The sequence below is a fragment of the Lonchura striata genome, chromosome 22, assembly GCF_050655825.1.
Source record: "Lonchura striata isolate lonStrDom1 chromosome 22, ASM5065582v1, whole genome shotgun sequence".
Taxonomy (NCBI): domain Eukaryota; kingdom Metazoa; phylum Chordata; class Aves; order Passeriformes; family Estrildidae; genus Lonchura; species Lonchura striata.
In genome coordinates this window covers 6,406,034-6,421,894 of record NC_140724.1, presented here as the reverse complement: position 1 = coordinate 6,421,894, position 15,861 = coordinate 6,406,034, and the positions used below count along the sequence as shown (strand labels likewise).

Genomic DNA, 15,861 nt, shown 5'->3' with positions numbered 1-15,861 from the left:
GTGCAAAAATTCTTCAATTTGTTCCTAATATTTTACAGAATCAGTACAGGAAAATGTAAAAATCAGTAAAAAAATTTAAAAAAAACCCAAAAAACCAACCCCAAAGGGATTTGTCACATTTTCACAACAGGAATTTTGCTGTCCCAGGGTGGGAATTTTGGCTGATGTGGGGAGAGTTGGGCACTTTTGAGTCCCTTTTTTATTTTTATTTTTTAAAATATTTTTTTCCCCAGTATAAGGCAAAAAACCCCACCCTGAGATGCACAAAAAAAGGATGTAAACAAGGACTTTTTCTGGCTAAAAATCTCCTTTAAAAGGGAGGGTGTGAGGCTGAAGGCAGCTCCAGGATTCCCACACTTTTGGCTTTTTTTGGGGTGTTTTTTGGTTTTTTTTTTCAGCTTTTTCTGAGGGAAAACCCCTCGAAAATATTAAAAAAAAATTTAAAAAACAAACCAAAACACCCCCAAGGATGACTCTGTGCAATTCCTGCCTCGATTCTCAGCTGAGGCAGCCAAGTCCCTGCAGTTTTGTTTGTATAAAAACACATTAAAAAAAAGAACACCAAAACAAACCCCAAAACACAGAAAAAACAAAACAAAACAAAAAACTAAAAAAAAACCCCAAACAAAAAAGGCAAAAAAAGGAAAAAAAGCCAAGAAAAAAAGGAAAAAAAAGGGGGAAAAAGGAAAAGAAAGGAAAAAAAGGGAAAAAATTGAAAAAAAGGGGAAAAAGAAAAAAAAGGGAAAAAAGAAAAAAAAAGAAAAAAAAGAGAAAAATAAAGGAAAAAAAAATCAAAAAAGAGCAAAAAAAAGCCTAGGAAAAATAAAGGGAAGAAAAAGAAAAAAAGAAAAAAGAGAAATAAAGGAAAAATAAAGAAAAAAAGAAAAAAAATTTAAAAAGGGAAAAAAAAAGAGCAAAAAACCAGGAAAAATAAAGGGAAAAAGCAAAAAAAAAAAAAAAAGGGAAAAAGGGAAAAAAAAGAAAGAAAAAAAAAAGGAAAATAAAAGAAAAAAAGGCACAAAAAAGAAAAAAAGGAGCAAAAAAAAAGGGAAAATAAATGAAAAAAAAAGTTTAAAAAGTGGTGCTGGCCATGCAACACCAGGCCGGTTTTTTGGGGTGAAACAGGAGGTTTTAGTGACCAGCAGCTGGATTATTTTTGGGGTGAAACAGGAGGTTTTGGTGATTCTGCTGCCGTTGGGAGGTTTTGATGATTCTGCTGCCGTTGGGCTCAGGGGGTCTCGAAGCCCACGCAGCTCCTGGCTGGATTTTGGGGTAAAACAGGAGGTTTTGATGATTCTGCTGCCGTTGGGCTCAGGGGGTCTCGAAGCCCATGAAGCTCCTGGCTGGATTTTGGGGTGAAACAGGAGGTTTTGATGATTCTGCTGCCGTTGGGCTCAGGGGGTCTCGAAGCCCATGAAGCTCCTGGCTGGATTTTGGGGTGAAACAGGAGGTTTTGGTGATTTTGCTGCCGTTGGGCTCAGGGGGTCTCGAAGCCCATGAAGCTCCTGGCTGGATTTTGGGGTGAAACAGGAGGTTTTGGTGATTCTGCTGCTGTTGGGCTCCGGGGCTCTCGAAGCCCATGAAGCTCCTGGCTGGATTTTGGGGTGAAACAGGAGGTTTTGGTGATTCTGCTGCTGTTGGGCTCCGGGGCTCTCGAAGCCCATGAAGCTCCTGGCTGGATTTTGGGGTGAAACAGGAGGTTTTGGTGATTTTGCTGCTGTTGGGCTCAGGGGCTCTCGAAGCCCATGAAGCTCCTGGCTGGATTTTGGGGTGAAACAGGAGGTTTTGGTGATTCTGCTGCTGTTGGGCTCAGGGGGTCTCGAAGCCCATGAAGCTCCTGGCTGGATTTTGGGGTGAAACAGGAGGTTTTGATGATTCTGCTGCCGTTGGGCTCAGGGGGTCTCGAAGCCCATGAAGCTCCTGGCTGGATTTTGGGGTGAAACAGGAGGTTTTGGTGATTTTGCTGCTGTTGGGCTCAGGGGCTCTCGAAGCCCATGAAGCTCCTGGCTGGATTTTGGGGTGAAACAGGAGGTTTTGGTGATTTTGCTGCTGTTGGGCTCAGGGGCTCTCGAAGCCCACGCGGAAGCCGGGCTGGGCCGGCACCACGGCGCCGTTCTGGCCTGGGCCGTACCCGGGGCCCAGCCACGGCTGGCTCTGCCTGCAGGGAGAGAAAATCCATCAGAAATCCCAAAACAGCCCCGGGGTTTGTGGGGGGAAAGGGTTTGTGAGGGTTTGGGGGGGTCAGAGAACAAGAATTGCTTCTAAAATGGGAGAAAAACTGGGGTGAAAATGGATCTGGAGGCAGCCAAAACCCATTTGCGATGTCCCCGCTTTGCTGTGGATCTGAAGTGTAAAAGTTGCTTCCCAAAAGGGATAAAAATTGGGATAAAACCACTCAGGACTCACTCAAAGATCTCTTGGGATGTCCCTACCCCGCTGTGGATCTGAGGTGCAAAAATTCCTTCCCAAAAGGGATAAAAATGGCTCTGGAGTCACCCAAAATCCTGCAGGGATGTCCCCACCCCTGTTGGGATGTCCCCATCCCTGCTGGGACGTCCCCACCTCTGCTGGGATGTCCCCACCCCTGCTGAGATGTCCCCACCCCTGCTGGGATGTCCCCACCCCGCTGTGGATCTCTGGTGCACAAATCCCTTCCCAAAGGGGATAAAAAATGGGATAAAAATGGCTCCAGAGTCACCCAAAATCCTGTTGGGATGTCCCCACCTCACCGGGATGTCCCCACCCCTGCTGGGATGTCCCCACCCCTGTTGGGATGTTCCCCACCCCTGCTGGGATGTCCTCACCCCGCTGTGGATCCCAGGTGCACATATCTCACCCCGAATGGGATGAAATTTGGGATAAAAGCGCTCAGGACTCACCCGAAGCCCTGCTGGGATGTCCCCACCTCACTGGGATGTCCCCACCCGGGTTGGGATGTCCCCACCCCTGCTGAGATGTCCCCACCCCTGCTGGGATGTCCCCACCCCGCTGTGGATCCCAGGTGCACAATCCCTCCCCAGAGGGATGAAATTCGGGACAGGAGCGCTCAGGACTCACCCGAAGCCCTGCTGGCCCCAGGCCTGGCCGTAGACGCCGTAGGCGGGCACCTGCCAGCCGTTGGGCACGAACTGGCCCAGCTGGGCACCGCCGTACCACTGAGCCCACTGCCCGTAGGCCGGCGGGTAGCTCAGCTGGCCCTGCGACACACGGGCAGGAGTCAGGGAACAGGGAATCCAGCCGTGGCTCCATCCATGGAGCCATCATCCATCATCCATCCATGGATCCATCCATGGAGCCACCATCCATCTACGGATCCATCACCCATCATCCATCCATGGAGCCATCATCCATCCATGGAGCCATCACCCATCATCCATCCATGGATCCATCCATGGAGCCATCATCCATCATCCATCCATGGATCCATCCATGGAGCCATCATCCATCCATAGATCCATCCATGGAGCCATCATCCATCCATGGAGCCATCACCCATCATCCATCCGTAGATCCATCCATGGATCCATTACCCATCATCCATCCATGGATCTATCCATGGAACCATCATCCATTGATCCAGGGATCCATCCACCCATCCATCATCCTTCCATCATCCATCCATGGATCCATTCATGGAGCCATCATCCATTGATGGATCCATCCATCATCCATCTATGGATCCATCATCCATCCATGGATCCATCACCCATCATCCATCCATGGATCTATCCATGGAGCCATCATCCATTGATCCAGGGATCCATCCACCCATCCATCATCCTTCCATCATCCATCCATCCATGGACCATCCATTCATCCATCATCCATTGAGGGATGCATCATCCATAATCCATCATCCATGCATCCATGGACCCATCCATCCATCATCCACTCACCATCCATTCATCCATGGACCATCCATTCATCCATCATCCATTGAGGGATCCATCATCCATAATCCATCATCCATCACCCATCCCTCCCTCACTCGCACTCCCTAATTAACGAGCTGGTTAATTAACGGCTCCGCGGGCTCCGCAGGGACCCTGACCTGCGGCACGGGCCCGGCCGTGTCGGCCGTCTCCTTGCCCCAGTAGCACTTGACCACGTGGCCCTCGATGGTGGTGCCGTTGACGGAGACGATGGCGTGGGCGGCGCTCTCATGGGAGCTGAACCTGCCGGGGGAAATATTGATTGGGTTATTGATTGGGATATTGATTGGGATACTAATTGGGAATATTTATTGGGATACTGATTGGGAATATTTATTGCAATATTAACTGGGAATATTTATTGGGATACTGATTGGGAATAGTGATTGGGATATTGATTTGGAATATTTATTGGGGTATTCATTGGGAATGTTTACTGGGAATATTTATTGGGATACTGATTGGGAATATTTACTGGGATATTGATTTGGAATATTTATTGGGATACTGATTGTGAATATTTATTGGGATATTGATTTGAATTATTTATTGGGATACTGATTGTGAATATTGATTGGGATATTGATTTGGAATATTCATTGGGAACACTTATTGGGGATATTTATCAGGATATTTTTCACCAATTTCCTTATTAAATGAGAAAGATCAGTCAATTTATTCTTTTTTTCTACAACTTTTAAAATTTTTCTTGATTTTTAAATAGTTTATTTTTTACTAAATGGGAGAGGTGGAAGTCAACATTCATTGGAAAGAAATGAAGGGATCTTGCCATTAATTAGGGAAGGAAATAAATGGATCTTCCCACATGACAAAGATCCCCATTCCCAGTGATTTTTAGTAATTTTTCTCCACTTCTTATGGCCATAACCCTCCTCAGAGCAGAATCCCTCTGATTTGGGATGGTTTGGTGAATTCTTTGGGGTGATGGAAGACAAAGGATCCTGTTCCAAGGGGTTTTGGGATTTTCCCACTTTTTATGGCCATAATCCCTTCTCAGAGCAGAAACCCTCTAACCCTGCGCACAGTGACTCCTGTGCTGACTGAAGTCCTGAATGACAAAGGACCCTATTCCAAGTATATTTTATGGTCTCCTCAGAGCAGAGGGAGCAGAAACCCTCTAACCTCTCTAACCTGGGAGGGTTCAGTGACTCCTCTGTGCTGACTGGAATCCTGATGACAAAGGGCCCTGTTCCAAGGGTTTTTTGGGATTTTTTCCCCACTTTTTATGGTCTCCTCAGAGCAGAAACCCTCTAACCTGGGAGGGTTCAGTGATGCTGTGCTGATGGAGCTCCCACATGACAAAGATCCCTGTCCCAAGTGGTTTTTGAGATTTTCCCCACTTTTTATGGCCATAATCCCTTCTCAGAACAGAGGAAGGAAAAACCCTGTAAGCTGGGAGTGTTCAGTGACTGATGACAAAGATCCCTGTCCCAAGTGCTTTTTCAGATTTTCCCCACTTTTTATGGTCTCCTCAGAGCAGAGGGAGCAGAAACCCTCTAACCCTGGAGGGTTCAGTGACTCTGTGCTGATGGAGCTCCCACGTGACAAAGATCCCTGTCCCAAGTGCTTTTTTGGGATTTTCCCCACCTGTTCCAGAGCAGAGGAAGGAAAGCCCCTCTCCCCTGGGTCACCCCCCATGCTCCCACCTGACGAAGGAGTAGCCTTTGTCCGGGAACACTCGGATCTCCATGATCTGCCCGAAGGGGGAGAAGGTCTGGCGCATCAGCTGCTCTGGAGCAGGAAGGACAGACAGACAGACAGACAGCAGCGTCAGGCACCCGTGGGGACAGGGGGACAGCTGCCAGGGGCTGGGCCCACACGTACCTGTGAGGCCCGAGGTGACCCCCCCGCAGTACACGGTGCAGTTGCTGGGGCTGGACTGAGTGACCACCTCGTCGTAGGACAATTGTTTGGTGTTTGCTGCAAGAGATTGGAGTTTGGGATGTTGCATTTGGTTTTCAAAGGGTGGGATGGGAATTTTGGGGGGAGACTTTTAGTCCCGACTGGTAAAGGATTGTTGGGAACGACCTGCAAATATTTACAGGGATATCTCAGAGCACCTGGGCCTAAAGGGATCCAGGAGAGTTGGAGAGGGACTGGGGACAAGGGGTGGAGGGACAGGACACAGGGAATGGCTTCCAACTGGGAGACTGGGGTGGGATACTGGGAAGGAATGAGGGTGGGGATGGAATTCCCAGAGCAGCTGTGGCTGCTTCATCCCTGCTGGTGTTCAAGGCCAGGCTGGGGGGGCTTGGAGCACCCTGGGACTGGGGAAGGAGTCCCTGCTCAAGGCACGTGTGGGGTGGGATGGGCTCTGAGGTCCTTCCCACCCCAAAAACTCTGGGATCCCCCACCCCAGGAGCTGGCAGGGCACAGGGTGGGCACCTACTCTCAAAGGTGCTCTTGGGAGCTGGAGGTTTCCTGGTGGCCCAGTTGGTCCTGATCTGCCGGCCCCCGAGCCACTGGCCCCCCATCTGCTGGATGGCATTCTCGGCGTCCTGGAGGAGGAGAGGGAGAGAAAAACCCCCCTGACCCCACTGCTGGCACCCCTTCCTGGGGGACAGGGCCACAGGGGGACCCCAGTGCCCTCCTGAGTCACCCTGGAGTGTCCCAAGCCCTTCCTGGGGGACAGGGCCACAGGGGGACCCCACTTCCCTCCTGAGTCACCCTGGAGTGTCCCAAGCCCTTGCTGGGGAAATGAAAGGATCCCGCCCAATTATTGGATGAAGGGATCTTTCCCATTTATTGGAGAAAGAAATGAAGGAATCTTTCCCATTTTCTGAAGGAATTTAGTATCTTGGCCGTTTTTGGAACATGGAAAGGAAGGGATTTTACCCATTCATTGAAGGAGGAAGTGAAGAGCTATCTCCCATTTATTAAAGAAGGAAATGAAGGGGTTTTACCCATTTACTAAAGAGGGAAATTGAGGAAATTTACCCATTTACTGAAGAGGGAAATGAAGGGGTTTTACCCATTTATTAAGAGGGAAATGATGGGACTTTACCCATTTTTTGGGATGTAAACCAAGATCTATCCCCCATTTATTGAAGAGGGAAACAAGTGATTTTACCCATTTATTAAGAGGGAAGTGAGGGGATTTTAGCCATTTTTTGGGATGGAAACCAGGATCTCACCCATTTGTTGAAGAAGGAGACGAAGCCGTAGCCCTTGGACTTGCCCGTGGCCATGTCCTTGACCACCCGCGCGTCCCTGAAAGCACAGAGGGACCCAGCTCAGCCCCACAGCTCAGCCCCACCTCTCCCCTCTCCCCTCCACCAGGCTCAAAGCATCTCCTTCTCCACACACAGCTTGGCTAAAGGAGCAAAATTAAATTTACACCATGCAAATCAAGAGGTTCTTTAAGAAATGGCTGAGTTTTACAGCTGGCTGCTGCTGCCAGGCTGGGAAAGGCACAAAGCAGCTGTTCCACATCACTGCAGGAGCTTGGAACCATTCAAGTTTTAAAATCTTCTTTATTTGCCAACACATTCTACCTTGCTCATTGCAAATGTTCAATAGAAATGAATAGAAAATGAAAATAAAAATGAAAAAGTAGGAATTGAAAGGCATACGTCGGCTGTTAACTGAATTCCTTAATTCTCAGGTAAATTTGTTACCCCCTTTTTGGTCTGTGGGCAGCTGTAAATTTGAAGAGATTGATATTTCAGATTATTGAAATCACTGAATTATTTTGAATTGAATGGAAATTAAATTAATTATTACATTGAATATTAATTATTAAAGAAAATAAAACACATTTAAAGTCTTAAAACCACACATCAGGCATCATTATCAAACAGGAGTGACTGGAACTTTGAGGTACAGAAAAAAAAAAAAACCAGAAGGGAAAAAGGAAATAAAATTGATAAATACAACTACAATGTTTCTCCACTGTGAACTGTAGCCTTTGGTCTGCCATGGAATTCTGTCCACTCTTCAGAGGAGCCAAAAAAAAACCCCAGTTAGGAAATCATGGAAGTGAAATCAGAGCGGGCAGAGAAACCAGCAGAGCACTGAGAAGCCACAGTGGGCACAAAGTTCGTTAAGGCTCGGAGGTTTTAAGCTTAATTAACATTAATTGTGGCACCCACAGAGCCAGATGCCTGAGGAAAATCCCTCTCCAAAGCAGCAGGAATATTTGTTCTCTGTTAGATCCCCCTTCCTCTTTTTTTTTTTTTTTTAGTTTTTCCAGAATTTGGGAAAAGCCACTTTGGGGAGCTGAGCTGGGTTTGCTGGAGAGGGAAAGGGGGAAGCCTCATCTCTACTGACTCTCAACTGAAAAATTGGGAATAAACACTCAAGAACAAGTGAAAATATGAGAAGAGTGAGCAAAAAAAGGATAAACAGGGATTCAAACCAGCCAGAGGCCAAGAATTAACCAAATTCTCTCCCCAGTGACCCTCAGCTGCACTCAGGGGATGCTCGAAGCAAAGATCACATTGATAGAACTTTCTAAACCTTCTAATACAAGGAAATCAAGCTGGCACAAAAAGAGGAATAAACTGGAACTCCTGAGAGATAAAAAAACCCCAAACAACAAAAACCAAACTTACTTCAATTAAATGCTTCACTACCCAACACTCCAAAGCCTTCTATGTTCTTACATCACCACCAAGAAACTCCAGTGTCCAGTACAGACAAGGCTACAAGGAAAATTGATGGTTTATGTTTGGAGCATGGATTGGAGGGACTGCTCCTCGCTCTGCTCACGCTGCAGGGTGGCAGTGGGACAGGCTGGCAGGGCCACCTCACTGGGAATGTCTGCCTGGATCAGCTCAGCTCCCCGGCCCAAAAATGTTTGGGACAAGGTGGTGCTGCCCCAAGGTGCTCAAAAAAAACCCTCATTTTGAGGGAAATGGGAATGAATTCCACAAAAAGCAGGGTTGGCCCCAAAAATCCAGAGTGCCCAGGGAAATGTACAGCCCAGGAGCAGGGTCTGGGTTTTCCACAGACCAGGTGGGATAAAGGATGTGGCTGTGTGAGAAGAACTGTGACACTGCCACAGTGTCACTGAGTGAACACAAAGGTGCCTCCACTCAGGAGAGAGACCTTGATCTGCCCCCCCAAAAAAAGGACTTACGAGATTCTTCCAAAGGGAGCAAAGGCTGCTTTGATGTCTTCAGTTGTGATCTCAGGGCTGAGGTCTCCGACAAAGACGTGGAAATGATCTTTGGGGAAAAAGAGAAAGGATTCAGTGGTTGAAGATGCCTCTGAGCAAAGCAGAGGGGAAAAAAACTCTTCTTAAAAAACCAGTTATCAAAACTCCAGCTGTTATTCAAACTACATTATTATAAAGCACAAAAAAATGTATTAAATGCCACAGAAATCCACATTGGATGCTACAGGAAGAGCAGAATTCCTGCTGCTCCTGACAGCCCCTGTGCTTGGCAGTGTCACGAGGCAGTGATTTGAAGGACACATGTTTGTATCTTCGATTTTACAAACTGCTTTTAAGGCCTGCCAGCACTTAGTGCACAAATCTGAGACTTATTTACACCTCATGTGCCCAGTGTGCAGGAAAATCTCTCTCTCCCTGTGCCAGCATGAGGACGGAATCAGCAGTGGTGATGTGGAATCCTGGAATGGTTTGAGTGGAAAGGGATTGAAACCCATCCAGTGCCACCCCTGCCAGCACCCCGGGGTGCTCCAACCCCAGCTGGGACACTGCCAGGGATGGGGCAGCCCCAGTGAAGGAGGACTGAGGGTTCAGGATGGAAAGGGGGATCCCTTCCTGGTGAGAAACAGGCACAAAAGGAGTTTTCCTGAGGAGTTTTCCACCTCAGTGCAACAGGGTGGGACACAGACCGAGCTGTGCCACAGCGGGCACCAAACTCTCTCAGGCACTGATGGGGTTTAGCCCCACCAGCCTAAAAATTCCAAGGATTTCCTCACAGAAATTGCTGGGAGTGATGGAATCCCTTCTGGAAGGAACCTGGATGCTCCTTGAGGGAGATGCTCAATGTGCCTCAAAAATAAAGAATGAGGCATTTTGGGTTTTAATTCACAACTGCCCAGGTAGCAAAAAGTCACAGATTTGCATCAAATCCCTTCCTGATGCTACAGGGAAATGGAAGGGAATTTTATGGAATTTTTCCATGAAAATTCAATGGAAAACAAACAAAACCCCCAAACTTAGCTTCAGGGAACACTTGGAGATCCACCATTTCACATTTAAGATAAAATTACCTTGTGAATGCTGTGTGATGGCAAAGATCAGGTTTGCCCTGAAGTTTAATTAACAAACACAATAAATAATTAGGATTCCAATGCAAACCATTCCCACAGAGCTTTGTGTGGTGCATTTCTGTTGCAGAACTTGCACAGGTGACACTTACTGCTGGTGTCTTTCTTCTGGCTGCTGGGGGTGGTGGCCCAGTTCACTTTGACCTCCTGCAAATGGGAATCAAACATCAGATTTGGCAAATCCTAAAAAAGCTCAGACATCTCCATGCTCAAATCTGACCCTACAGGGGTGCAAGGCTGGGGTTAAAACTTGACTTTTAAGACATTTTTCTAGGGAGAAGGTTTGTTGTTCAATGAACAGGGGTAGAGCTGCCCTGCTGGAGAAGGGAAGACTCCAGGGAGAGCTCCTGGCAGAACCTAAAGAGGATCCAGGAGAGCTGGAGAGGGACTGGGGACAGGGGATGGAGGGACAGGACACAGGGAATGGCTCCCAAATGTCTCAAGAGTGATTGTGAAGAGGATGAGGACTCTCAGCAGTGGTGCACAGTGACAGGGTAATGGACTGAAACATGGGATGTTCCACCTGAATATGAGGAAAAGAAGGAAAATGATGAGGGAAAATATGAAGGAAAACTTTCCTTTGAGGCCTGGAACAGGCTGTGGTAGCTCCTTCTCAGCAGACATCAACACCCTGCTGGGACACCCCCCTGTGCACCCTGCTCTGGATGAGCTTTGGCTCGGGATCATCTCCAGAGGGGCCTCCCAACCCAACTGCACTGGAATTCCATGGTTTTCCCCCCAGCTCCACATCCTCAGCTCCATGTTCTTCCCAATGCTCTGAGATCCTCCTACCAACACCCTGAACTTCTCCCAACACCCTGAACTTCTCCAAACATTCTGAACTTCTCCAAACACTCTGAACTTCTCCAAACATTCTGAACTTCTCCCAACACTCTAAACTCCTCCCAAGACCATTAATTCCTTCTCCCAACACTCTGAACTTCTCCGTACAACACTGAATTTCTCCTCCCAACACCCTGACGGCTCTGGCACGGCTGGCTCTGCCCTGGCACAGCTGGCTCTGGCACGGCTGGCTCTGCCCTGGCACACTCACGGCGGGCACGGCAGCTTACCTTACCCATTATCTTCCTGCCGTTCATGGCAGCCAGCGCCGCGGCCGCGTGCCGGTGCTCGGAGAACTCCACGAAGCAGTAGGGGTCGTTGCCAGCTGTCTGAGACAGGGAGCGAGCCGGGCTTAGGGCACAGCTGGGACTGGGGCAAAGCTGAGACTAGGGGCACAAAGCTGGGACTGGGGGCACAAAGCCGGGCTTAGGGCACAGCCAAGACTGGGGCACAGCTGGGACTGGGGGCAAAGCCGGGCTTAGGGCACAGCCGGCACTGGGGCACAGCTGGGACTGGGGGCAAAGCTGGGCTTAGGGCACAGCCAAGACTGGGGGCACAAAGCTGGGACTGGGACAAAGCCGAGACTGGGCAAAGCTGGGACTAGAGACACAAACCCGGGACTGGGGACACAAACCCGGGATTGGGGACAGAAATCTGGGACTAGGGACACAAATCCAGGATTAGAGGCACAAACCCAGGATTAGAGACACAAATCTGGGCTCTGGCCACTCTGCTCAGCCTCTGACTGCCCCATGTGGACAGGTTTTCTGCCCCTACAGGGACTAACAAAGCTTCCAATTCTCCTTTATAAAGGTAAAACGACTGAAACAAATTTTCCAAACCTTGTTTGCAATCTGCTCCTGATTTAATGAGCTCATTGTCCCCCTCCACACCCACCCATGTTTAAATTCAGCACCAGGCCCATACAGAAATGATGGCAAACCCATGGGAGTGTGGTGCAGGTTTATTGAAGGAGCTGGGCTGTTCCCAGGGGAATTCCCAGAGGCAGAAGCAGAGCCTGGAGCCTGCAGCTCCCAGGAGGAGCAGGGGAATGGGAGCGTTCGGGCTCTTACATCCATGATCATCTTGCAGTTCTTGCAGGGGCCGATCTGGCTGAAGAGCTGGAGGATCAGAGCCTCGGTCACGTCCCTGGAGAGGTTCCCCACGTAGCTGAGGGTCAAACACAGGTATGGACACAGATGTTGGACACGCTGGAACGTGGAAAGGGAGTTGGGACCAGGGATAAAGGGATAGGAAAAGGGGGAATGGCTTCCCACTGGCGAAGGGCTGGGTGAGATGGGATAATGGATGGAATTAGGGGGAGGAAGGGCTGGGATGGAACCACCAGAGGAGCTCCTGGATCCCTGGGAATGTCCAAGGCCAGGCTGGAGCCACCTGGTCTATGGAAATTGTGGGGACCCATGGTGGGACTGGATGGGCTTTGAGGTCCCTCAGACCCAAACCATTCCACGGTTCCATGTGGAGATCTAGGTGGGATTTTGGGAAGAAATATTGGGTGAGGTGCTGGGATGGAATTCCCAGAGCAGCTGGGATCCCTGGAAGTGTCCAAGGCCAGGCTGGACAGGGCTTGGAGCAACCTGGGAGACGTCCTTGCCACGGCAGGGGTGGCACTGGATGGGTTTCATGTCCCTTCCCACCCAAACCATTCCAGGATTCCATGACTCCATGAACTTGACTTTCCAAACTGATTTCCCAGTACAGAAACTCCAATTTCCACATTCCTACACTGATTTCCCAGTAGAGAAATTCCAGTTCCCACATTCTACACTGATTTCCCAATACAGAAATTCCAGCTCCCACATTCCTATACTGATTTCCCAGTACAGAACTCCAGCAGCCAGGTGACCCTGCCAGGAGAGCTCAGTCCTGGCTCTTCCTGCATCTCTCCCACCCCTCTTTCCTGCTAATTGTACCAGAATCCAATTAACGAGTCAGATGATGACTCTGCAGATGAAGGGTTGCGTTATCCAAGTTCATCTTGAGAAGCCAGACCCAAGTGCTGCCAGCACCTGCGCGTGCTTCAGACCACAAAATAATTTAATTTAAGACACGTATCCCACGTGCATCCATGAAAAACACAAACAACAGGACTCTGTCACCTCCAAGGCTGCCTCCTGACTGCCTGCACATCCATCACCAGCTGCTGAAATGTGGCTTTCAAGGAAGGGAACAGCCCGTGGGAGAAGGAGCTGCCTCTCCAGGAACTTACTGACACAAGGAAAAACAGCTCCTAAGGCAACACAGGGCTCTGCACCTCCTCACTGACATGGGTGAGGTGGAAAAGGCAAAACCAAGGAGTTACTTCCAGGAGTGGCTGCAAGCTGCTCCAGAAAAACAACTGCAATGGGTTAAGGAAGGAAAAAACAGGGTGCAGAGAGCCCCAAAATCCACACCTGGGGGGGAAATTCTGGTGTAGAAATCCCTGTGTGAGCATGGATTTAACACCCACTAAAGATCACCCTAAGCTGCACTTTCTGCCTGTGGTTGCTCCTCACTGACATGGGTGAGGAGGAAAAAAACGAAAAACAAGGAGTTACTTCCAGGAACAACTGGGAAGGATAAAACCGGGTGAAGAGAGTCTTGGGGGCCACACAGCTCAGATAGCTCCAAAATCCACACCCAGGGAAGATTTCTGGAGCAGAAATCCTACAGAAACCTCCATGTGAGCATGGATTGAGCATCCACTCACATGAGCTGCACTTTCTGCTCTTTCTAAAGAGCAGGGAATTGTCACCCGACCTGGTGACAATTCCCTATGTGACCCCAAAAAGTCACAGGGAGAGAGTCAGAGGAATCCCAGCCTGGAAGTTGCTCAGCTCTGAGCTGTGTTTTAAGGCAGGACTCGGTGATCCTGCAGGTGTTTTGCTCAGTGCTGCCCTGTCCTTGCCACCAGCTGCACGTGCTCCAGGACAGGGACCTGCATTCCTTGGCACACCTTGAGGCCACCACAGGACCCGTGGGATGGGGGAAAACATCTTCTCAAATAAACACACCAACGCTGTGTGTTAGCAAAGGCCAAGAATAGCTCCCAAAATGTGGGAAAACACCGGGATTGGGGAAGCAGAGAGTGGTCAGTGCTCGGGACAGCTGGGGTGAGGCACGTCGGGGTCTTGTCAAGCTGCGGTCACTCAGCCAAGGTGTTTCTCAAGCCCTGGGGAGTGGCAGCAGTCCAAGGGGCAACATTCCCTCACCCTGGAATGATTCCCTCTCTCCCTCCTACCTTTCCTGCTGCACTGCAGAACAAGGCTGCTACAAGGTGGGAGCCTGATTTCCCTGATCCAAACAAGGGAAAGCTACTCCAGGTAACACCTGCCTGGGAGAAGGAGGGAAACACAGCCCAGGTGTGCACAGGAGCTGTGTGAAACTGTCAGGTTTTGCAGCACTTTTTGCTGAAATCCAACCCAAACCTCTCCTGACGTGGCTTCCTAATTCACAACAGGTTCAGAGTGCTTTGAACACTGGGACAAGCACTGGACTGATGGGCACTGCCTGGTCTTTGCCACGGAGCTGCTGAGCAGGGCAGTGGGGCTCCAGCTGTGTGCCCAGGCAGCCCCCACAGCCCTCAGGACAAAAATCCAACCTACATGGACAATACAGAATGGCAGGATCCTCACCACAGGATGGTTTGGGGTGGAAGGGACACGAATCATGCCCATTCAATGCCCTGCCATGGGCTGGGATGGATGAGGGAGGGGGCACACACACCTTCCAAGCCCCTTTCCCTCCAGATATGAGTGTACAGGGAGGAGGGGACACCTTCCACGCTGCCTTCCCTCCAGATGTGACCAGGGATGGACAGGAGAGGGGCACAGACACCTTCCAGAGCTCCTTTCTCTCCAGATGTGACCAGGGATGGACAGGGGAGGGGGCACACACTTTCCAGACCCCCTTTCTATCCAGGAGAAAGGGGGACACACCTTCCAGAGCTCCTTTCCCTCCAGATGTGACCAGGGATGGACAGGAGAGGGGCACAGACACCTTCCAGAGCTCCTTTCCCTCCAGATGTGACCAGGGATGGACTGGGGAGTGGCACACACTTTCCAGACCACTTTTCCCTCCAGATGTGACCACGGATGGACTGGGAAGAGGGGCACACACCTTGCAGACCCCTTTTCTCTCCGGATGTGACTCGGGACGTAGCGGGGAAGGGACACACGGCTTGCACACAGCCCTGTCCCTCCAGACGTCAGCTGGAGGCGCAGGGGAACGCCCGGAGCGGAGGGCAGCGGCGGTGCCCAGCACTGGGCACAGGCAAAGGGCACGAATACCGCGGGAGCCGGCTACCCCTCAGCCCCCGGGGCGGCTGCGAGTCCGCGGCGGAGCCCTGAGGGGCCCCATCCGTGAGGCGACCCCCCGGGCCGCCCCTCCCCGCGGAGCCGGGAACAATAGGCGGTCTCGCCCCCTCCCCACTCACAGGGTCTTGGGCATTTCATCCTCCATGGCTCCGCCGCCGCCCAGCCCCGGCTCTTCCCGCCCGCCGGGGCGGCCCCGTGAGCCCTGGGCAGCCCGGGCAGCCCGAGCGGCGCCGGCCCCGCCGCCGGACGGTCCCGCGGCGGCTCCTCGCAAGATGGCGGCGGGCGGGCTGAGGGCTGAGGGGACGGGGAGGGGGGGCGGGAACGCGCGTGCGCGGGGAGAGCGCGGGAACGGCGCGGGAGCGCTCCGCGCGTGCGCGGCCCTGAGGGGGCAAGGAGATTTAAAATTGGCAGATTGAAAATTGATTTAAAATTGAACAATTGAAAATTGATTTAAAATAAAAAACGTTCGAAATAAAGGGGTGAGGAATGGAGGGGTTGAAAAGAAA

The 15,861-nt window shown here is 50.5% G+C and overlaps 1 protein-coding gene across 4 annotated transcripts; it reads right to left on the bottom strand.

The window, feature by feature from the left end:
- Positions 1-1,348: 1,348 nt before the first annotated feature.
- Positions 1,349-15,631, bottom strand: TIA1 (TIA1 cytotoxic granule associated RNA binding protein). Of its 4 annotated transcripts, none has more exons than XM_021545397.3 (12): positions 15,475-15,631; positions 12,113-12,209; positions 11,270-11,368; positions 10,289-10,343; positions 9,034-9,121; positions 7,088-7,163; positions 6,343-6,451; positions 5,778-5,873; positions 5,600-5,684; positions 4,052-4,175; positions 3,058-3,197; positions 1,349-2,158 (listed from the first exon to the last, which is right to left on the bottom strand). In XM_021545397.3, exons 1-12 carry the CDS (start codon positions 15,498-15,500, stop codon positions 2,059-2,061), a joined length of 1,095 nt encoding a protein of 364 aa, XP_021401072.1. In that variant the 5' UTR covers positions 15,501-15,631; the 3' UTR covers positions 1,349-2,058. The 4 variants fall into 4 exon arrangements, with proteins under 4 accessions (XP_021401072.1, XP_085415374.1, XP_085415375.1 ...); XM_085559248.1 differs by having other exon boundaries at positions 12,113-12,250; positions 15,475-15,614; XM_085559249.1 differs by having other exon boundaries at positions 11,270-11,364; positions 15,475-15,529.
- Between the last annotated feature and the right edge of the window lie 230 nt (positions 15,632-15,861).